The sequence below is a fragment of the Martes martes genome, assembly GCF_963455335.1.
Source record: "Martes martes genome assembly, chromosome: 1".
Taxonomy (NCBI): Eukaryota; Metazoa; Chordata; class Mammalia; order Carnivora; family Mustelidae; genus Martes; species Martes martes.
Window position 1 is genome coordinate 195,651,900 of NC_137888.1, and position 22,971 is coordinate 195,674,870.

A 22,971-nucleotide genomic window follows, 5' to 3' on the forward strand; every position below is an offset into this window, starting at 1 on the left:
TTTGAGTCTCATTTGCTTATCTTTGCCCAGTTTCCTGTTTGTGTCTGAGTTCCTCGCCTAGGGAGGATGCAGGGGCAGCATCTAGTGGCTGAATGGGTAGTTGCAAGGTTTCCAACCCGTATTCATTTTCTGTGTAATGATACCCGGGGAATAACTATCCATTTTTCTGTATTGCAGTTTCTGGCATTATTTCTAGGAACATATAATTATTTCAAAAAGATAGAAACTTTCTGCTCTTGAAAATAAGGAAGATTTGTTGCTTTAACAGTATTCTCTGAGTAAGTTGCTTCACTAATCAAGGTACTCCTCTCTATTTTCCAGAGTTGTAAGGTTTGCATGTAATTAAATCAAGCAATCCTTTAAGGTATTTTAACAAAGAGTCTCAGTTATAAGCAAACTGAGGTTGCTTTTATTGAGGTAGCATTTTATCTAGCCTAAAATTCCTTAGGTTACTAGCCCTCTGCTTAGGAGTTGGAGTACCAGAACTCTTCGTCTGCTCTCTTCTGGAAAGGAGATTTTTTCATAGCTGAGACTTCCCAGGGCCTTGTAAAACTTTACCTTAATGTTCTTCAGGGTTCACTTGTGAACTTTATGGGTGAATTGGGACATTGTTTAGGTAAAGTAACTTCAACTTTTAGATCATTAGTTTCTTGGGTTAAATTGGACCCAGGTGCACACTGTATCTAGACATTGCATGTAAGAATGTTGCGTGTATTATGTTCTGGTTGTGTTATCATGTGGAATTCTGTTTTTCCAAACATTAAAGGAAAGGAAACTCATCCACAGTCTGTCTGAGGATGAATTAAGTTCTTCTACAAGTTCAACTGATAAGTCAGATGGGGATTCCAAGGAACGGTAAGGTTCTTATTTTCTATCTCTTTTCATAAACAATTTCTATTTTGATTAGTCTTAAATGTGTATTCAGACCTGTAGTGCTGTCATTAATAACATTATAAATGGGGTTTGGTACATGTTAGAGCTAAAACTAATGAACACATCTCTTCTAATGAACACATCTGATTTTATTCAGAATTCTTACGGAATAGCTTCTTAGATCTATGGTTTATAGTTTCATCAGATTTGCAAAAATTTTGACTGTTACTTTTTGGAATTTTTTTGGACTCCCTCTTGCCTTCTAGAGGATTTTAGGTACATACATATTAGATTGTCCTATAGCTCACTGATGGTGTTCATGTTTTTTAGACTTATTTTCTGTTTCATTTTTCATAGATTCTACTGCCATTTCTTTGGGTTCATTAATGTTTTCTTCTACAGCATCTAATCTGCTTATCCTATCTCATATATTCAACACAGTGTATTTTTTAATTTCCAGGAGTTTTATTTGGGTCTTTTGGTAACTTCCGTGCCTCTCCTTAATATGTTAATGCATTCTTCTACCTTGGACATGTGGAATATATTTATAATAACCACTTTAATGTCCTTATCTACAAATTCTATCACTAGTGTCACTCTTGGGTCTGTTTCTATTACCTGATTTTTTTTTCCCCTTCATAAATGTGTTTTATTTTCCTGCTTCCTTTCATGTCTGATATTTTTGAATGGATGCCAGGCATTGTCAATTTTATCTGATTGGAGGCTAAGATATTTTTTGTATTGCTTTAAATATTTTTAAACTTTGTACTTAAAAATAGTTGGACAGAATTTATACATAGAACCTGGAGCTACTTTCTGGTCTCTCTTTTCTAAGATTTCACTCTCACTTTCTAATGGCTGTGGTTGTCTTGAACTCTGTCCTTTGGTTTTGCAGGCCAGAAAGATTGGGTTTTCTGTTGTATTTTAGCAGCCTATGCCTGCCCTTAGGCTCTAAGATGTTGATGCCCCTCCAGAACCTGCCTATAGGTTTTGTACATTCTCCATTGTCTTCACATCCTAGATTTTTGTATTTTGTTGAGTTTATACTTATTAATGGAAGTGTCTGTCTGTAATAGCTTACTTAGTTATTTTAGAAGCAGAGCTTCCTAAATGTTTTGTATCTAATTTTTTAATGAAAAATTCTCATAAAGCCAATGAAATCACAGGGGAGTGGGGAATTATTATTTTTTTCCCCAGGAAAGGTCATACAAATGAAATGAGTGACCTGGTGCAGTTGATGACTCAAACCCTAAAATTGGAGTCTAAAGAGAGCTGTGAAGATCTCCTGGTTCCAGAACCAGTGTCAGAATTTAAACTTCATCGGAAGTACCGGGATACGCTGATACTTCATGGGAAAGTTGCAGAAGAAGCTGAGGACCTTCATTTTAAAGAGCTACCTTCTGGTGATCAATTTATTCTTTTACAGCAAACTGGAGAGCATGCTTTTTGGAGAAATGTGTCACACCAAGAAGATAATGCTCCCAAAATTTTTTTCTTTTTTATTATTTTTTTTGTTTGGATAGCTTGATAAAAGGCATATCTTGTTTTATGCAGCAAGTTGTGTTCCTGAAAAGCTGCGTTCTTTAAATAAATATAAATGCATATTTGGATTTTTCATGTGGCTTTTCCTGAAATTAGACAGTTGTGGATTTTAGATTTAGGAGGTGGTAATGAGACATAAGGCATAAGTTCATATATACATTTGCCATCATTAAAAGTACATGAAGTTATTAAATCCAACTCTTGTCAAAGTGAAAAGAGTCTTAAAATGACAACATTTTTTTAAAAAAACAACTTCATGCTGCAGTGGTGAAAGTATTTATTTTTTCCTGTGTTTGTTAATTGCTTTTTAGCTGTCATGCCAGGTTCTGAAAAAATCAGAAGAATAGTTGAAGTTTTGAGAGCTGATGTAATCCAGGGCCTGGGGATTCAGCTTTTAGAACAGGTGTATGATCTTTTGGAAGAAGAGGATGAATTGGAGAGAGAGGTGAGTGTCCCATTAGCTGTATCAGCTGCTTATGCAATGGAATTCTTTTTCTTTTTCTTTTCTTTTTTTTTTAAGATTTTTATTTATTTATTTCTTTGACAGAGATCATAAGCAGGCAGAGAGGCAGGCAGAGAGAGAGAGAGAGAAGCAGGCTCCCCACTGAGCAGAGAGCCTGATACAGGGCTCAATCCCAGGACCCTGAGATCATGACCTGAGCCGAAGGCAGAGGCTTAACCCACTGAGCCACCCAGGCACCCCACTATGAAATTCTTTTTAACAGACTTTTGAAATATAATTAACATACTGTACATTTCACCCATTTAAAGTGTACCATTCAGTGGTTTTTAGTATGTTGACAGAGTTGTACAGCCATTATCACAACCAATGTTAGAACATTTAATACCCCCAGAAGAGACTCTGTACTCATCACTCTCCATTGTCCAACAAGTCCTTTACCCTTAAGCAACCACTGATATTTCGATGTCTGTAGATTTGCCTATTCTGGACATTTCATTTAAATGGACTCATACAAAACCTGTGGTCTTTTGTGATTGGCTTCTTGCAGTTAGCATAATGTTTTCAAGATTCATCCGTGTTGTAGCATAGATCACATTCTTCATTGTTTTATATGGTCAGATAATATTCCATTATATGGCCATACCACATCTTGTTTATCTGTTCTCTTGATTGATCCTGTGCTTCTGAGGCCACTGCTCTTCCTATTCTCCCAGGGCTAGTTCCTAATTGGGTCATGCAGATTATTCTCCAGTCAGTCATTTGCATTACATCGCACCTGCCTTATGGAAACTTTCAGAGTAGTGCCTGAACAAACATTTTTTGACTAGGGTTATACTTCAAAAATATTTTATTTCTAGTTTTTTGGTGATAATAATAGAAACAACAGTAAAGCCTTAAATTCCTGGAAATACAGTTGGTTCTCCACCAGTTTATTTATTTTTATTTTTTACTTTTTAAAAAGATTTTATTTACTTATTTGACAGAGAGAGATATAGAGAGAGAGGGAACACAAGCAGGGGGAGTGGGAGAGGGAGAAGCAGGTTTCCCGCTGAGCAGGGAGCCCAGTGCAGGACTTGATGCCAGAACCCTGGGATCATGACCTGAGCCGAAGGCAGACGCTTAACAACTGAGCCACCCAGGTGCCCTATTTTTATTGTTTTTGTTACATTGTTTTATTTTATTCAAACACCAGTCTGAACACACATGGTCCAAGAACGCTGAAACCAAGTATAGATAGATGTTAAAGACTGGTCTTTAAACATCATAGCCAGTGATGTCACACTTGCCTATGATCTCACCAACATAAAACTATATCCACACCTCAGTGGCCACCAAACCATTCAGCAGAGCTTCCTTAACTGTGAGTTGTTGGAAGCTAATAGTTTGAACATGCTTGGTTATTTTTTTCCAGCTCTGAATAGCTGTAAGACTCTCAGCAGTGATTGGTTGAAAGAACCAGCTCAAACTTGGCATACTGCCAAAATATGGCCAAAGCTTTGAGTAAGTTGCCGTAGTGCTGGGGCCTTCTTGCGAGGTTATGGACAAACTGAGCCATGTTCCAGGTTGGAAAGTCTGTTATCCTGGATGGCTGCTGAATATGACTTCTCCAGCAATTTAATAATAAATGGTATCTAAGTGTTGTTTTAATTTTTTATTTTAAAATAATTTTAGACTGGGATGCCTGGGTGGCTCAGTTGGTTAAGCGGCTGCCTTCGGCTCAGGTCATGATCCCAGGGTCCTGGGATCGAGTCCCACATTGGGCTCCTTGCTCGGCAGGGAGCCTGCCTCTCCCTCTGCCTCTGCCTGCCTCTCTGTCTGCCTGTGCTCACTCTCTCTGACAAATAAATAAATAAAATCTTTTAAAAAAAAATTAAAAAAAAATAAATAAAATAATTTTAGACTAATACAAAGCTGTATAAGAGTATAAAGAATTTCTCAGTATTCCTCATCTGTATTCCCTGATACTACTATTCTGCCACTTTTGCTTCATTATTCTCTTTCTCCATATGTATAATTATTTTTCTATCCATTTGTGAGAATGTCTGTCCACCCCCAGAATTCTTCAGTATATTTCCTAAAAACAAGAATATATCCTTATGTGGGTGCCTGGGTGGCTTAGTTGGCTGGGTGTCTTGATTTTGGCTCAGGTCATGATCTCAGGGTTTTGGGATCAAGCCCTGCATTAGGCTCTACACTGAGTGCAGAGTCTGCTTGGGATTCTCTCTCGAAAATAAATAAGTAAGTAAATAAATAAATAAATAGAATGTGTCCTTATATAATTACAGCTCAGTGATCAAATTCAGAAAATTAACATAAACACAATACCATTATCAGGGTGCCTGGATGGCTCAGTCAGTTAAGCATCTGCCTTTGGCTCAAGTCGTGATCCCAGGGTCCTGGGATTGAGCCCCGCTTCAGGCTTTCTGCTCAGTTGGGAGCCTGCTTCTCTCTCTGTCCCTATCCTCCACTTGTCCTCTCTCTCTGTCTAAAATAAATATATAAATCTAAAAAGTACAATACCGTTATCTAATTTACAGACCTTACTTAAATTTCACTAATTGTCATGCTGATATACTTTATAGCAAAAGAAAAAAAATCTTTCTGTTCTAGGATTCAGTAGATTCAATTCAATCAGGTTGAATGAAATAAGGATTACTGTTTTTAATAGGTTTATTAAGATATAATTCACATACCATGCAATTCACCCATTTTAAGTGTACAGTTCAGTGGTTTTTAATATATTCATGAATATATATTTGCTATCACCACAGCCAGTATTAAATTTGTTCGTCTCCTTAAAAAGAAACCTTGTACTTCTAGCTATTGGCCCTCTATCTTCTCCTTTCAGTTCTAAAGAACCAGTAGTCTGCCTTTTCTATATAAATTTACCTATTCTGGACCTTCATTTAATAGAATGGTATAAAATATGTAGTCTTTTGTGACTGGTTTCTTTCCCTTAGCACAATGTCTTCAAGGTTCATCTGTATGGGAGCGTGTATCAATATTTCATTCCTTTTTATGGGTGAACAGTATTCTATTGCCACACAATATGTTGTTCAATCTTTTCATCAGTTGATGGACATTTGGGTTGTTTTCACCTTTTGCCTGTTGTGACTAAGTTTGGTATAAACATTGGTATACAAGCTCCTGTGTGGATTCAGTTCCCTTGGGTATAAAACTAGGAGTGGAATTATTGGGTCATATGGTAATTCTACATTTAAACGTTGGAGGAACTCCCAGATGGCTCTCCAAAGAAGCTGCACCATTTTACATTTCTACCAGCAGTGTAAGAAGGTTCCGATTTCTCCACATCCTAGTCAACAATTACTATTATCTGACTTTTTGTTTATAGCCATCCTACCAGATATGAAGTATTCATTGTGATTTTGATTTGCATTTCCCACATGACTAATGATGTTGAGTATCTTTTCATGTACTACTTTCCATTTGTATATTTTCTTGGGAGATATGTCTATTCAAGATATTTATGGATTTTTAAATCGAGTTATTTATATTTTAATGAGTTGTGGAATTCTCTGTATATTCTAGATAGAAGTCTTATTATCAAATATATGATTTGTAAATATTTTTCCCATTCTGTGGGAGTGGTGGAATGTCTTTTTACTGCCCCCCCTTTTTTATTTTATTTTTTTTAAAGATTTTATTTATTTATTTGACAGACAGAGATCACAAGTAGGCAGAGAGGCAGGCAGAGAGAGGAGGAAGCAGGCTCCCTGCTGAGCTGAGAGCCCGATGCGGGGCTCAATCCCAGGACCCTGGGATCATGACCTGAGCTGAAGGCAGAGGCTTTAACCCACTGAGCCACCCAGGCGCGCCTCCCCCCCCCCCCCCCGCTTTTTTAAATGGCCTGAAATCCTCACCTTTATTTCTTGGCCGGCCTCAATGGGAGTGGGTGGTTGGGGCAAATCCTATTGGTCTGGGAGCAGGTCCCAGGTTCTCCCTGTGGGTGCTGGGGTGCTTGGAGCCAGCTTCTCCTTTGTAGGCCCCCACCTTTGGGGTGCAATGGGTTTAGGCAGGGCCTTGCCCCCTGAATTTCTCCAGCTCCACCTTCAGCCCTTCGTTCACCTCAGGTGGAAAGTGCAGCCACTGTTTCACCTCCTCTTCTTTTTACTTCCTTGATAGTGTTCTTTGAAACATAAAAATTTTCAGTTTTGATGAAGTCCAGTTTATTTTTCTTTTGCTACTTGTGTTTTTGGTGTCATTGAAGAATCCCTTTTCAAATCCAAGATCATATAGGTATACCTGAAGATTTTTCTCTGTAAAACTATAAAAGTTTATAGCTTTAGTCTGTACATTTAGGTCTTTGATGTATTTGAGTTAATTTTTGTATATGGTTTAGAGAAATGGTCCATCTTCATTCTTACGTATGTGGCTATCCCGTTGTCTGACTCATTTGTTGGAAAGACTATTCTGTCACTTTGTAAAAAAAAAAAGTTGACCATATACGCATCTGTTTATTTTTAGACTCTCAGTACTGTTTCTTTAATCTGTGTTTGTCCTTATGCTGGTCCTATACTGTTTTGTTAACTGTCGCTTTGTAGTAAGTTTTGAAATCAAGGTAGATGAGTCCTCCAGTTTGGTTATTTTTCAGAATTGTTTGGCTATTCTGGGTCCCTTACAGTTCTATGAATTTTAGATTTGCTTGTCAATTTCTTCAAAGAAGCCAGCTGGGATTCTTGTAGAGATCGCATGGAATCTGCTGATTAATTTGTGGCGTATTACCTTCTTAGTAAAATTAAGACTTTTGATTCATGAACATGAGGCAATTTTCCATTTATTTAGATCTTAAGTTTCTTTAAGCAATGTTTTACAGTTTTCAGAATGTAAGTTTCGTACCTCTCATCAAATTTATTCCTGAGTATTTTATTTTTGATGCTATTGGAATTTTTTTTGGATGCTATTGGAATTTTATATATTCATATGGGATTGTTTCCTGAAAATGCATAGAAATAAATTTGATTTTTAAAATCTTGACCTTGTGTCCTGCAACCTTGCTAAGCTTGTTTACTGGGTTTAATATCCTTTTTTTTTTTGGTGGTGGTGGTGGACTCCTTGGAATTTTCTCTATATAATATCAAGTCATCTATGAAGAGAGTTAGTTTTACTTTATAGTCTGGATACCTTTTACTTCTTTTCTTGCCTATTGCCCTGGCTAGAAGCTCCAGTATAGTGTTGAGTGGTTGTGGTGCAAGAGGACATCCTTGACTTGTTTCTGATCTAAGAGGGGAAACATCCAGTCTTTCACTATTAGTTGACTGTGGGTTTTTATAGATATCCTTTATCAGTTTGAAGAAGTTTCCTTCTTTTTCTGGTTTGTTGAGTGTTTTTTTATTTTTTTATTTTATTTTTTTTTTTTTGAGTGCTTTTTAAATCATAAAAAGCTGTTGGGTTTGTCAGATGTTTTTTATTTTGATGATTATATGGCTTTTGTATTTAATTCTATTGACAGGGTGTGTTACCTTAATTGATTTGGGGATGTTAAACCATCCTTGCATTCCTGTGATAAACCTCCCTTGGTTATGTTGTATACTACTACTTGTATGACTTTGGAGTCATGTTTCTTATATTTTGTTGAAGATTCTTTTGTCCATATTCTTAGAAGATAATCTAGTTTCCTGTGATGTCTTTGGTTGTGTTATTGGGGTATAATGGGTTCATAGAATGAGTTGGGGAGTGTTCCCTAATCTTCTATGTTTTTTGGATAAGTTAGTGAATAATTGGTATTAATTCTTTAAATGTTTGATATAATTCACCAATGAAGGCATCTGGGCCTGGGCTTCTCTTTGTGGATAGTTTCTTGATTATGAATTTAGTGTCTTGTTATACTCAGATTGTCTAATCTTCTGTTTCTAATTTTGTGTCTTACTAAGAATCTGTCCATTTCTTAGCGTGTAATTATAATAGCAATCCCTTTAAATCTTTTTTATTTCTCTTAAGGTTGGTTATTTAGGAGTGTGCTGCTTAACTTCCACATATTTTTGTTTCCCCAATTTCATTCTGTTATTTATTTCTAATGCATTTTATTGTGGTTGGAGAACATACTTATTATTTTTATCCTTTTAAATTTATTGAGCTTTGTTTTATGGTCTAGCATATGGTCTAACCTGGAAATTTTCCATATGTGCTTGAGAAGAATATTTATATTCAACTCTTATTGTGGGGAGTATATTTTAGATGTCTGTTAGTTCTTGTTTGTTTATAGTATTGACCAAATGTCTTATTTCCTTGTTGATATTCTGCCTGGTTGTTTTTCCCATTACTGACAGTGGAGTCCTGTGTCTCCATCAATGTCATTGATGTCTCCAACTACTGTTGAATTTCCTCCTCCATTTCTATCAATTTTTGCTTCCTGTATTTTGGTGCTTTGATTAGGCATATATATGTATTTTTTGATTAGGTATTATATATGTATAATTGTTGTATCTTTCTGATGAATTGACTTTTATCATAAGATTTTCCTCTTTATCTCTAGTAACATGTTTTTGTTTGAAAGTCTATTTTAGCTGATATAGTATAGCCACTTAAGCTTTCTTTTTTTTTTTTCCACTTAAGCTTTCTTATGGTTGCTGATTGCATGGTATATCTTTTTCTGTCCTTTTACTTTCAGTCTGTTTGTACCTTTGATCTATTGTGTGTTTCATGTAAATACTGTATATGGTTGGATTTTGTTTTCTTATACACCCTAACATTCTGCCTTTTGATTAGATTGTTTAATTCATTCACATTTAATGTTAGTACTGATACAGTTGGATTTATGTCTGCATTTTACTTTTTGTTTTGTATATGTCTCATTTTTTTTTGTTCCTATATTTCTACTTTACTGCTTTCTTTTGCATTAAGTGAAAATTTTCTAATGTAGCATTTTAATTTCCTTAATTTTTTTCCTGTATATTTTCCTTTCCTTTATTTAGTGGTTGCTCTAAGGCTTATCATATACATCTTAAATTATCAGAATCAATTTCAGCTTTATACTCACTTAATTCCAGTAAGACATAGAAGTGTTATTCCTATTCCCTTTTTCCCTTTATTGTGACATCATTTTATATATCATACATGCCATATTAATGTTACAAAACCAACACTATCTTTCTATAATTATTTCTTTATATGATTTTATGTCTCTTGAAGTTGAAAGAGAAGAAAGTATATGTTTGTAATTTTTTCTATAGTAACCTTGTTATTTATTAATTTTTGTGTCTCTTCATTTATTCCCGTGGATTCAAGTTACCATCTGGAGTCATTTCCTTAGCGTAATACAGCTTTGCTGCAACTCACCTCTTTTGTGGTGTTATTGGCAAATAGATTATATTTCTATATGTTAAAGGCTCAACAATAAATGATACACTCTTTTTAAAAATTGTTTTAAAAAATTAATCATTTTAAAACATTAAGTTGTTTAATTTGTGTTATTATAAACTTGTTGCTTATTTAATTGTAGTAAAATGCACATAATTTCAGATATACCGTTTTAACCATTTTTAAGTGTTTGGTTCAATGGCATTAAGTATTTACCATTGTAACAACATCACTATCTCTAATCTGAATTTATACCAGTTTATGTTCAGTTATGTTCAATAACATAAAAAACTCTGCTGCTTTAAAGCTCTGTACCCACCCTTTTCGGTTACTGATGTTACAAAACTACATCTTTATATATTGTGTGAATCCAAAAACATAAACTAGGGGCGCCTGGGTGGCTCAGTTGTTAAGCGTCTGCCTTTGGCTCAGGTCATTATCCCAGCGTCCTGGGATCAAGGCCCATATCAGGCTCCCTGCTCAGCGAGGAGCCTACTTCTCCCTCTCCAGCTCCCCCATACTTGTGTTCCCTCTCGCTATCTTTGTCATAAATAAATAAAATCTTAAAAAACAAAAACAAAAACATAAACTAGTAATTGGCCTTTTTAATGCATTGGTCTCTTTAATTTTGTAGGAAACAAAGTTACAATAGTGCTAACTTTGAGACATAATTTTTTGAATGTATCTCTCAATACATGTAGAAAACAAAAGTGGAATTACACACTGCTGTTACTTAATACTAGCTTTGATAACTGCTCACATATCACCTTTACTGAGATCTTCGTTTCTTTATACAGCTTTGCGGTACTGTCTGGTATCCTTTCATTTCAACTTAACAGGACTCCCTGTAGTAGTTTTGTAGACTGGGTCTGGCGGTAACAAATTCTTCATCTTTTGTTTATCTAGTAATATCTTAAGTTTTCGCTTACCTTTTCCTCTCTTTATTGAGATATAATTGATATATAACGTTGTTTAAGGTGAACAACCTAATGATTTTTGTATGTATTGTGAAATGAAACAAATTCTTCATCTTTTGTTTATCTAGTAATATCTTAAGTTTTCGCTTACCTTTTCCTCTCTTTATTGAGATATAATTGATATATAACGTTGTTTAAGGTGAACAACCTAATGATTTTTGTATGTATTGTGAAATGATTACCACAGTAAGTTTGGTTAACATCCATCACCTCTCATAACATTTTTTTTTCTTGTGATGAGAACTTTTAAGGTCTACTCTTAGCAACTTTCAAATGTATCATGAGGTATTGTTAACTGTAGTCAGCATGCTGTACAGTTAGTTACATTCCTCAGAATTTATTTACCTCATAAGTAAAGTTTGTACCTTTTGACCACCTTTACCCATTTCCCTCACCACCCCCACCCCCACCTCTGGCAGCCACCAATCTGTTCTCTATTCAGTCTTTTCAGATTCTGCATAAGTGAGACCATGCAGTACTTGTCTTTCTCTGTTTGACTTATTTCACTTAGAATAATGCCTTCAAGATCCACCTGTTTTTGGAAATGCCAGTATTTCTTTTTCTTGCTCACTTTTGAAGGATTTTTGCCAGATAAAGGTTTCTTGGTTGACATTTTTTCTTTCTTTCTTCCTTCCTTTCTTTCTTTCACTTTGAAAATATTGCCTAGTTGCCTTCTGGCCTCCAAAATTTCTGAGAGAAATCTGCTGATAATCATATTGGAGGAGTTACCTCTTTCTTGCTGCTTTCAAGATTGTCCCTTTCTCTTCAGCTTTCAACAGCTTGATTATAATGTGTCTGAGTAGGAACTGTTAGTTTCAGCCTACTTAAGAGTTCATTGAGCTTCTTGGATGTTTATATTCATGTCTTTCTTCAAACTTGGTGCATTTTGCCTATTTCCTCAAATATCTTTCTCTTTCTTCCCCTTTGGGACTCCCACTGTGCATATATAGTGGTCTCCTTAAATCCCCCGTTAACTTGCTTCAGCTGAAGGGGGAGGGGTCAGTGAGGACTGACCATGGTTGGCGGCTTCTGTATGTACACCTCTCTGATCAGAAGCAGCAGTCATCTGTCAGTACACAGATCCCTGGTATTTGGAGGCAAGGTTCTCATTGCCTTCTCTGGCCCCACAAGCTGTGTGCAGCCTGCTCCAGGAACATCTGCACAGCTGCCTGCCCCCGGGCTCCCCCACCCTCAGGACCTGAAATTAACCACATTTTAACCTCCAAGCCTTCCCCCAGAAACTGCAAGCCTTGAGTAGACTGCAGAGTTCCAAAATAGTTACATTAGGCATTCTGCAGCACAGTTTTTGTCCATGTGAGATGTAGTCCTGGTCCTCCTCTGTCATCTTTCATATTTATTGTCTTATATATTTACTTTTAAAATCAGTTCAGAGAAGGGGCACCTGGCTGGTTCATCAGAATAGTCTGTGACTCTTGATCTCAGTGTCGTGAGTTCAAGCCCCACATTGGGTATAGAGATTACTTAAGTATTTTTTAAAAAATCACTTCAGTGAAGAAAGGAGAAACAATATGCATTTATATTGGGTTTTATTTGCATAATTACTCTCAGGTATAATCTGAAACTGGCCCCTGTAGGAGGAGGGCAGGGAGAGAGGGAAGGAAGAGGCAAACACTCCAGATTGGTAGGTGGTAGTTCTATAAGCAAGGGAACTCACATATGAGGCTTGGTGTTGGCAGCCACAAGATGAGTAGATCTCCACACCCAGCTGCCAAATCTCAAAAGTTCATGTTATATACGTAGGATATATACATATGTTATATTAACTGGGTTCAATCACATATGCTGTCCAGATGGTCTCAACACCACATCATAATCTGAAGGCTTTGTCCTTGGAGCATCCTTTGGGAGTGGGGAAGGCAAATGGAATGCATATTCCAAGGACAGGAGGGGATAGGGAACCTCCAATTGCCAGAGTCAGGCTCACAGGTGAACCAGAGGTAACATCCTCTTCATAACCTCCCCCGAAAGCAGTGCTTTTTGTGTTTCCAAGTAAATTGAAATTGTTGCCTGGGGTCTCTTACTTTCAGCTTGATGAACTTCCTTTAGTAGTTTTATAAAGTGGTCTGCCAGCCACAAATTGTTTTTGTTTGTCTGGGAATGTCTTTACTTCACCTTTATTTTTAAAAGGTAATTTTACTTACAATGGGATTCTTGTTTGACAGTTTTTTTCCTCCAGTACTCTGAATGTATTATCCCACTGCCCCTTACTCTCCTTTGTTTATGTTAGCTGTTAATGTTATTACTTCTCCCATGTAACTGGTGTCATTTTTCTCTTGCTTTCATGATTGTCTCTTTGTCTTTTGACACTTACTTTTTTTTTTCTTTTCAAAGATTTTATTTATTTATTTGACAGACAGAGGTCACACGTAGGCAGAGTGGCAGGCAGAGAGAGAGGAGGAAGCAGGCTCCCTGCTGAGCAGAGAGCCCGATGTGGGGCAGGACGCTGGGATCTCAGCCTGAGCTGAAGGCAGAGGCTTTAACCCACTGAGCCACCCAGGCGCCCCTTGACACTTACTTTCACATGTCTGTGTGTGGATCTCTTGTATAGATTAATGTTTTTCAGTACATTCGGAAGTTGTCAGCTATTATTTCTCTAAATAATTTTTCTGCTCTTTTCTCTCTCCTCCTTCCGATGGTCCCTTTACATTTGTAGTTGGTGTGTTTAATGATGTCCCACATTTTTTTTGAAACATTTTATTTATTTTAGAGAGAGAGCGTGAGCTGGGGTAGGACCATAGGGAGAGGGAGAGAGAGAGAGAAGCAGACTTCCCACTGAGCATGGAGCCCGACATGGGCCTTGATCTCACAATCCAGAGATCATGACTTGAGCCGAAATCAAGAGTCCAACGCTTAACCCACTGAGCCAGCCGGGTGCCCCAATGATGTCCCACGTTTCTAAGACAATGTTCACTTTTCTTCATTTTCTTTTCTCTCTGTTCCTTGGATTACATAATCTTTATCGATCTATCCCCAGCCCACTTACTTTTCTTTCTGCCAGATTAAATATACTGCTGAGCCCCTCGGGTGAATTTTTCATTTGTTATTGTGCTTTTCCTCTCCAGAATTTCCATTTAGTTCTTCTTATAATTTCTCTATATCACTATTCTCAGTTTGATGTGACATTCCCCTCATACCTTCCTTTATTTCTTTAATTATGGTTTTCTTTAGTTCTCTGAATGGGTTTATAATGATGTCTTTGCCTATTAACTCCAGCATTTTGTTACTCTGATAGGTAGTGCCTCTCTTGCCTGCCTTCTTTCCCAGTGTATGTGTCATACTCCTGAAAACTGGACATTTCAGAAAATACATTGTTACAAGTCTGAGTACTGGCCTCCCCAGGGAGGGGGGTTGCTATTATTATTTGCTTCTTTAGTGATTGGCTGGATTTTTTAGTGATGTCTATTTTATCCCTTCTTCCTGTCCCCACAGTGTAAGTCTGATGTTGCTTCTTAGTTGGCGAGGCCTTGGTTGTGTCCATAGCCACCTTAGAATGACAGTGGGTTTGGCAGAACTCTTTTGACTTTCCTTTGCCCTTACTTCACTCAGCTGTTAAGGTTTCTTAGTTGCCAGTTGATGGCTCTCTGTTTCCAACAGTGCCTTGGGCCATATATTGCTCCATAGACTGATCCAGCAAAATCTGGGCTCCTTTGAAGGGATGGTTCCCAGGGTCAGTGTTTGAAATCTGTTTTGACTCCAGGGGGCTCCTCTCAGCTTCCTAGTTGTCTCCATCAAAATAGGCGGCCCACAGTTTAGCCTATGTAGCCGTGAATCTGTCAGTCTCTTCCTAGTTGCCATTCACCACTCCTTCCAGTTTTTGGGAGCACTTGTAGGCCTGAATTTCTCCACTCTGTTCTAAATGAGGTCAGTTCACTAAGGAAACGATTTGGTGCTGTTTTAGGTCTTCTCACCCCAGGCAAGATCCTGAGCATAGCTGGGAGTAAAGACAGTAGCATACTTGTATCTGAGTGATACCCCTCCTTTAGAAGCTCAGTGCGGGTGGGGTGAAGGGCCTCTCATCTTCTTGGCATGCTTCACCCAGCATGGAGTCTTCACATTATGGTCTGGGGCAAAGGTGACTGGGGCCCCAGTATTTTCATCGGCCCTGCTCTCAAGGTACAGCCTCCATCTTACAAGTCCAACCTGGTGTACAAATTTCCACCTCTTGGCTGCACTTTCTCAAAACTTATCCTTGACAACAGATACTGGGGGTAGGATGAGATATGCTGATGTTCTGCCCCTCCCAGGAAGATTGCCTTTGGACTAGGAGCTGGTGGAATGGGAGCCCTGTGTTGCTGGCTTCGGCCTGGTGTGGAGTTTTTGTCTCACTGAGCTGGGACCAGGGAGGGAGGCAGTTGGTCTTAGTTCAGATACCACCCACTCTCACTGCTCTTAGTAGCTTTTAGTAGATCTTTTTTGGGGGGAAAAGTGTCTTTATTTGGTATATACGCTCTCAGGACCAGTTCAAGAGACTTTAAATGGTGAGTTTTAAAAATGATTGTCACCTGGGGCGCCTGACTCTTGGTTTTGGCTCAGGTCATGATCTCAGGGTTGTGAGATTGAGCCCTGTTGTCAAACCCGGCACACAGAGGGGAGTCTGCTTGAGATTCTCTCTCTCTCAAAAAAAAAAAAAAAAAACAGTAATAAAAGTAACAATTTTCACCAGTTTCACTGAAGAAGGGTCTCCCGAGCTCTCCAGGCTATCATGCTAGATAGATCCAATTGGGATTACATTTTATGTTTGTCATATCTCATTTAACTTGGGACAGTTAGGACATTTTTGAAGACTATAGGCCATGTGTTTTATAAAATGACCCTCGGTTTGGATTTGTTTGATGTTTCCTCATGAATAGATTCAGATTATGCATTTTCAGCAGGAATACCACAAAAGTGATATTGTGTCCTTCTGTGTGCACTGACTGGATCAGGAGATGTGTGACATCTGTTTAACACATTATCAGGTGTTATTTTAGTTCCAGGCATATATTGAGTATCACATAGTATATTTTTTGATTATTAGATTGAAATTTCTGTTGTTTGTATTTTTGTGAATGCCTTTGCTGAATTAATTATCTGTGGGATTTGTTGTTTTATCAATTCTATTATTCTAATATTGTGTTTTACTAAGAGCTCTTTGTATTAATGATACTAATTTGGAGGGATGTATGTTACAAATTTTCCCCAGTGTATTGTTTGCTCTTAATTTCTTATGACTGTAGTTTTTGATAATTTGAAGCTTAAAATTTTTTAAGAAATTATAGTATTTTCCCCTTGATTTCTACCTCTGGGGTCATACTTAGAAAAGCTCACCCCCCCTTTTTTTTTAAAGCTGTTCTTCTAAGATTACAAATGTTTTCTTCTACTACATACTGATTTTCTTTTTTATGTTTCCCAAATAGGTACGTTTGCAGGAGCACATGGGTGAAAAATACACAACTTACAGTGTGAAAGCTCGCCAGTTGAAATTTTTTGAAGACAATGTGAATTTTTGAGAATTTAATCTGCCAGAATTAAAGACCTATTTTTAAAGGTTTTTGGCTTAAACAGAAACCTGTAATAATGGCTGGAGGCCATTGTCTTTGAAGCAATGTCACAAAGAAAGAGAAAACCTTTGGCTATTTTACTCTCTTGATGAGGAAAATCTATTATAAGATGTCTGGTTACTGTTTACTGAGCCTTAAACCACCAACTTTATATTTAGAACTTTATTTTTTTAAGGTACTAATTAGCTTGATTACAGGGCCATAAAATTAGATTGGAAGTTTTGTATTGTACTATTGTGATAAATGCATAGAAGTAAATAATATGTCATAGTGATACTTATGGTCATTGTTAATAACTTCAGGTAGTAGTTGATAAATTATTTTTTTTAAGTCAATTCATGATTCTGGGAGTAGATTTTGAATATGAATATAAAGTTGTATCTACTATTTGAGCAACGGAATTCCTTTTTTATATATTGATGGATGTTTAGCCTTTTATTTTCATTTAATATGAACTTCATTTACGGTATATAAGAATTGAAACTAAGAAATATTTTGGCTTTGTCAATCAATGTTTTTGTATACTGGTCTTTTTTTAAGAGTAATATTTTCATTGGCAAAAACATTTGCTAAAACACTAATTCCCTTTCCAATTAAGCAATTTGTAAGTGAGGTCCAGCTCCTTTTGGTTATGTTGGACATATTTATCTCCTTAAGTTTTGTCTTCTTGTACATCAAATTATTTGTTGTCTTTAAATGTACGACTATATATCACATATTTTATTAGTTGTTTAATAAGGGGCAATTCCCATGTGGGAAATAAATTGTTTTTATAAAAGTCTTGATAAGTAAATTTTCACTTCTATATTCAAGGGTCTTTAAAAATGAATACTGCTCCAGAAATGTTTTCACTTTTTATAATTAAAAATGTTACCTGACCTTTTTTGAAAATTACACATAAAGTACTCTAATGAAATGTTCCCTTTCCAGTCACTAAACAACATTTAGTTTTACTGTATGCCAGGAGCTGTAGATATAGTGGTGAGTAAAACACAATACTCCCCGCTCTCACAGTGCTCATGGTCTGGTTTCTGAGACCTCTTAGCTTGACTTTGAGGTTTGTTAGAACTCAACGGTAAAGCCACCTAGTCTTAGTCCCATTTTGGAGGTAAATCTTTGGCAAACTGGATCTTCCCTGAACTTCCCTGAATGTTTTATGAATATACATCTTTCTGGAGAGACATCAGTTTTACTTAAGTTTTCTCACTTGTTGCCATAATGTACATATTATTTTCTTAGAATTTAAAAATTCTCCCCCCATATGTTGTTATTCCCATTCTGTATATTTTTCTTTTGCTTAAACATTCATTCAGTTTTCATCCCAATATCTTTGGGTATTCTGTGGTTTTTCTGTCTTGAGTGCTTAATCATTTTTAATCTTATATAATTATAAAACACCTTTAACAGCATGCATTTTCTTCTCTATATACTTTTGGCCACATTTCAGACCTTGATATTATTTTGACATTAATTTTTAAATAGTAATTCTTGTTTTGATTTTCTCTTTAAGAAGTGTTCCTTAGGGATGCCTTGGTAGCTCAGTCAGTTAACCATCTGCCTTTGGTTCAGGTTATGATCCCGGGGTCCCGGATAGAGTCCCGCATCGGGCTCCTTGCTCAATGGGAGCCTGCTTCTCCCTCTGCCTGCCGCTCCCCATTCTTATGTGTGCTAACAAATAAATAAATCGTAAAGAAAAAGAAAAAAAGTAGTGTTCCTTAATTTCCATATACAAACGTTCCCTGGCTATCTAAAAGTAGAGCATTCCTATGAAACCTTTGGTAAACTGAAACAGTGAAAAGCAAAGAGTATCCCCCATTTTCTGAAAGTTCATGACATGCCACTTCGCTTTTACGAAAGACCTACAGTAGTACCTGTTTTTGTTAACTGAAAGAAATTTGAAGAGGACTTTCACTTTTATGAAAAAAGCCATCACTATAGAAATGTAAGACTTTTGTAAAAGTGAAGTGGCATGAAACGAGCTTTCAGAAAGCAGGGGATACCTGTATTTTGCAAGCCAAGAAAATGTTATCTCCTTGTCCAACTACATTGCAGTGTTGTTACTGAATATGATCTGCCCAACTTTAATTTCTTGGAATTGTTTTCCCTGTCACTCAGTAGATGATCCATTATTGTAACGGCCCTATGGGCATTTAATACAGGTGAATTTTGTTATGCACAGACAGAATCACTTGCCTTTATATATTATTCAAATCTATATATAAGACCTGACCAAGAGAGTATTGTAATGATGCAAATGTTCTATATCTGCATCGTGATAAGGTAGCCAATGGTCATATATGGCTTTTAAGCTCTCAAAATGTGTCTAGTTTGAGGAGCTCAATCTTTTAGTTTTAATTTAAATAGACACGTAGGACTAATGGCACCCTATTGGATAGGGCAGCTCTGAATCATTCACTCAGTTAAGTATTTACTGAGCACCTACAAAGTGTCACAAACTCTTATAGGTACTACACAAACAGCAAAGAGCATAATGAGATCCCTGTTTCCCTGAAGCTTACATTCTGGGTGGGGCCAAGGAAAAAATATATAATGTGGGGTATATTAGTGCATATAGAATAATGAGGCATACCACTTTTTTTTTTCATACCACTTTGTTTTGATAGGTCAGGAGATGCTTCCTTATAGACATATTTGAATAGAGACCTGAATGAAAGGAAAGAACAAGTCATGTATATCTGAGGGAACATGTTTTAAGTATAGAGAACAAGTGCAGAAGTCTTCCTTTTGATCACCGGTCCACTTGATCTACCAAAATCTGAAAGGTAGTGTTGTTCTACCAAGAGTGTAGCTTTGCCCAACTCTTATGTATGTAACGTTCTTTCTTTATAAGATTTCACATCATATTTAATACCTAATGATTTTTTTTAAGATTTTATTTATTTGACAGAGAAAAATCACAAGTAGGCAGAGAGGCAGGCAAAGAGAGAGAGAGGAGGAAGCAGGCTCCCTGCCAAGCAGAGAGCCTGATTCAGGACTTGATCCTAGGACCCTGAGATCATGACCTGAGCCGAAGGCAGAGGCTTAACCCACTGAACCACCCAGGCGTCCCAGTACCTAATGATTCTTAACAGTGACATCTTCACAGCTATGAAGTGTTCTTTTTCCCCATTTAATGCCTTCTGATGTTAAGTATCTGACTTTCTCACTATTACCTCTCCTTTCTGCCTGCATCTGCCTCATATATCCTTGTTCCTGTTTTCAACCTTTGGGTGTCATCATGAAAACATAAGGTAATTTGATGTTTAACGCTTTTTAGCAGTTCCTTTTTTTTTTTTAAAGAACTTATTTATTTATTTGACAGAGATCACAAGTTGGCAGAGAGGCAGGCAGAGAGAGAGAAAGGGAAGCAGGCTGTGCTGAGCAGAGAGCCTGATGTGGGGCTCAATCCCAGGACCCTGGGATCATGACCTGAGCCAAAGGCAGAGGCTTTAACCCACTGAGCCACCCAGGCCCCCCAGCAGTTCCTTTTTTTTTTTTTTTTAAGATATATATTTTTTTTTATTTATTTGACACAGAGAGAGAGAGAGGTTACAAGTAGGCAGAGAGGCAGGCAGAGAGAGAGGGGGAAGCAGGCTCCCCGCTGAGCAGAGAGCCCGATGCAGGGCTCGATCCCAGGACCCTGGGATCATGACCTGAGCCAAAGAGAGAGGCTTTAACCCACTGAGCCACCCAGGCGCCCCCAGCAGTTCCTTTTTAATCACATTTATTGCTCTTAATAATATGCTCGGTCTTATTTCTGCTGTCTTAACTTTTCTTATATATTTTTTAAACTTCCTGACTTTTGCCATACATTAAGGTCTTTGCTCTTGTTTTTTAAACTTATATTTTATTAAGTCCTCTTTACTCCTATGGAGAAATAGATTATTATCTATAAAAAGCCTCCCATTCCCTTCCCACACACAAAACCTTAAGAACGTTTTCCTCTTCAGCCCTCTGGAAAATTTAAAAAGAATAGGTTTCTACTTTGGTCCACCTCAAGTAAAGCATGGATTGAATTTTTTCTGCTTAACAAAAGTCTTATTTTAGTGGTACCCAAATATTACCTTCCCACAAATTTACATTAAAATTTTTCATAGGTGCTTACTGTCAAGAAAGACATCTTTTAGGAACTTTCAGCTACAGGAAATAGAAATGATGCTCTGAGAACCACAAACTTCTAACTTTGGCTTTTACTCATAGGTTTGCTTACAGAGCAATGAACAAAAGACTCTTTAGACACAGACTTGCACTGAGTTTTAATTGCAAACATTAAAACAATTTAACCACTCATAGTGAATTATAAAACTTTGACAGTTAAATTGTACTTTCATTTAAGAGGCATTTATTCATCATTTTGGTAGACCTGAAAGAAACTTTGCATACTTGTGTTTTCTGTTCTCATTTCAGATGAATATTATGAACAGGAGGTCTGAAGTATTTATAAATCAAAAGCCAGCTGAGCTGGAAGTGAAATATAAGGAGAACAAAATCTACACGCAGCTGTGCTGAAAGAGCAGCAGTGGGTTTTAGCTCATGTTTTGAGTATGAAAACTGAGCTCCTCTCAAGCCAAAAAAAAGCAGGTGCAAGAGTAAATCTAAATCATGAAAAACCTAATTAATTATTTTTAGCATGCCTCTTAATTTTCCTTTCCCCTGGTTTCTTGTCTTCTGAGCCTGAGTCTTGAACAGGTAACCACTTGAGGGGGTGCCGGCGGTAAATGGGCCATGGAGGAAGTGTCAACTGAGCCAGAACAGAGAAAATCCATCAATATTAAGCATTAAAAGTTTGAAAGAGCACTAGGTATAATGCCTGGTCCCCAAATACCTCCTATGCAAGGGGTAAAAACAGCAGCAAAACGGACATTCCAATGAAAACGAGGTACCTCTGCCCAGACAACGTAATTTTAAGAATTGGGTACAACTCTCAACATTTACACATAAGGCTTTAAGAGGTAAAAGGTGAGGCTGGAGCATTGTGAAGACTATAGGGAATTCCTGCTAGCTCTGACTTTAAGATTACTAATTGGAGCAGCTGCCAATAGAAATGAGCTGTGTCCTATTATATGCAGCTTTATCTCACACTTTTTGGCATTCTACTTTTCCAGTAACACCAAGGTGAAACACTGATGGCAAAAGTAGGTTTCAGAACGTTGGTGCCGGTTCCCACTACTAGGTCCAACCAAACCGGGTAACCAAATGCAGAACAGTTCACACGCCACTAACATCCAAACACCCACAAACTTCTTACCAAACACGAAAAAGCAAATCCGGCCATAACTATATAGACAGTCCACCCGAACTGTTCAGCCACGTACCCGTAGATAAATCCAACTATCTGAAACAAACGAAGTGTATTAATTGCAATCAAGCTGGTTAGGGAGAGGGAGAAAAAGGATACTATGCAAAAGCAATACTTACTGCAGAAAAAAGAATAATTCCCTGAAACATCTGTTCGGCTAGCTTCTGGCCCTTGTAATCCTAGGGGTGAAGAAGAGCAAAGCAGGAATTGGTTCCACCACGGAAAGAGGCACGGTTCCTGGCCTGGCCTCCCAGCTTTGGCACCGGGCAACCCCAACATCAGGGGCCTCCCCCAAAACTGGGCAAGGAATGAAATTCTGGGTTTCCTGGGGGAAACGGAAGCATCCTAGCAGAGCACGGGCAGGGAGCTTCTCCCGGAGGTAGAGAGATGGGGACCCGGGAAGCACAATTCAGGAAAGAGACGGCAAGGCAGCCAACCGTGCCGCACAGGGTCGGTGCTCCAAGGGTGGCGGAGCTGCGTGCGGGGGTCTTGGGGCCGAGCCCTCACCATTTGTGTGGGCAGCGAGCTCAGATGCTCCAACATGACTGGCTGAGAAGGCTGGCAGCCGGGCGAGGGCAGCCGGGACTCGGGGACCGCACGCGCCGGTATCCGATACCACAGGCAGCTCCGGGGGCCCGCGGAGCCGAGCAGTGGGATGGCCGCGGCCCCGGAAGCGGATGTTTCCCACAGACCCGAACGGCCCGAGGCCCCGCCCCGCGCCATCGCCAGGCCACCTGCGCTTTCGGAGCCCGCGGTAGCCCGGCGCCCTATCCTCGAGGGCTGAGGTGGTGACGGCCGAGAGGAGGCATCGCGCGCCCGGGAAAGGTTCGCCGTCAGTGCTGTCGGGTGCCCGGAGCCGCTGCCCCAGCCCAACAAACTGCTCTCCCCGGCACCACCTCGGCACAACGGCTGCCGGCGCGCCCCCTGTCTCCATGGCGA

The 22,971-nt window shown here is 38.2% G+C and overlaps 2 protein-coding genes across 3 annotated transcripts in view; one reads left to right on the top strand and one right to left on the bottom strand.

The window, feature by feature from the left end:
- NEK4 (NIMA related kinase 4) overlaps positions 1 to 17,513 on the top strand; it is a 34,782-nt gene extending 17,269 nt beyond the window's left edge. For both annotated transcript variants that reach the window (XM_080812187.1, XM_080812188.1), the window contains exons 12-15: positions 767 to 855; positions 2,071 to 2,276; positions 2,727 to 2,860; positions 16,590 to 17,513. In XM_080812187.1, the coding sequence (XP_080668313.1) occupies positions 767 to 855; positions 2,071 to 2,276; positions 2,727 to 2,860; positions 16,590 to 16,682 (522 nt within the window). In that variant the 3' untranslated portion in view covers positions 16,683 to 17,513. The remainder of the gene's footprint in view (positions 1 to 766; positions 856 to 2,070; positions 2,277 to 2,726; positions 2,861 to 16,589) is intronic.
- Positions 17,514 to 20,970: 3,457 nt separating this feature from the next.
- SPCS1 (signal peptidase complex subunit 1) lies at positions 20,971 to 22,959 on the bottom strand. Its single transcript, XM_080812206.1, has 4 exons — positions 22,540 to 22,959; positions 22,152 to 22,211; positions 21,982 to 22,068; positions 20,971 to 21,474 (listed from the first exon to the last, which is right to left on the bottom strand). The coding sequence occupies exons 1-4, from the start codon at positions 22,753 to 22,755 to the stop codon at positions 21,349 to 21,351; spliced, it is 489 nt and encodes a 162-aa protein (XP_080668332.1). The 5' UTR covers positions 22,756 to 22,959; the 3' UTR covers positions 20,971 to 21,348.
- Between the last annotated feature and the right edge of the window lie 12 nt (positions 22,960 to 22,971).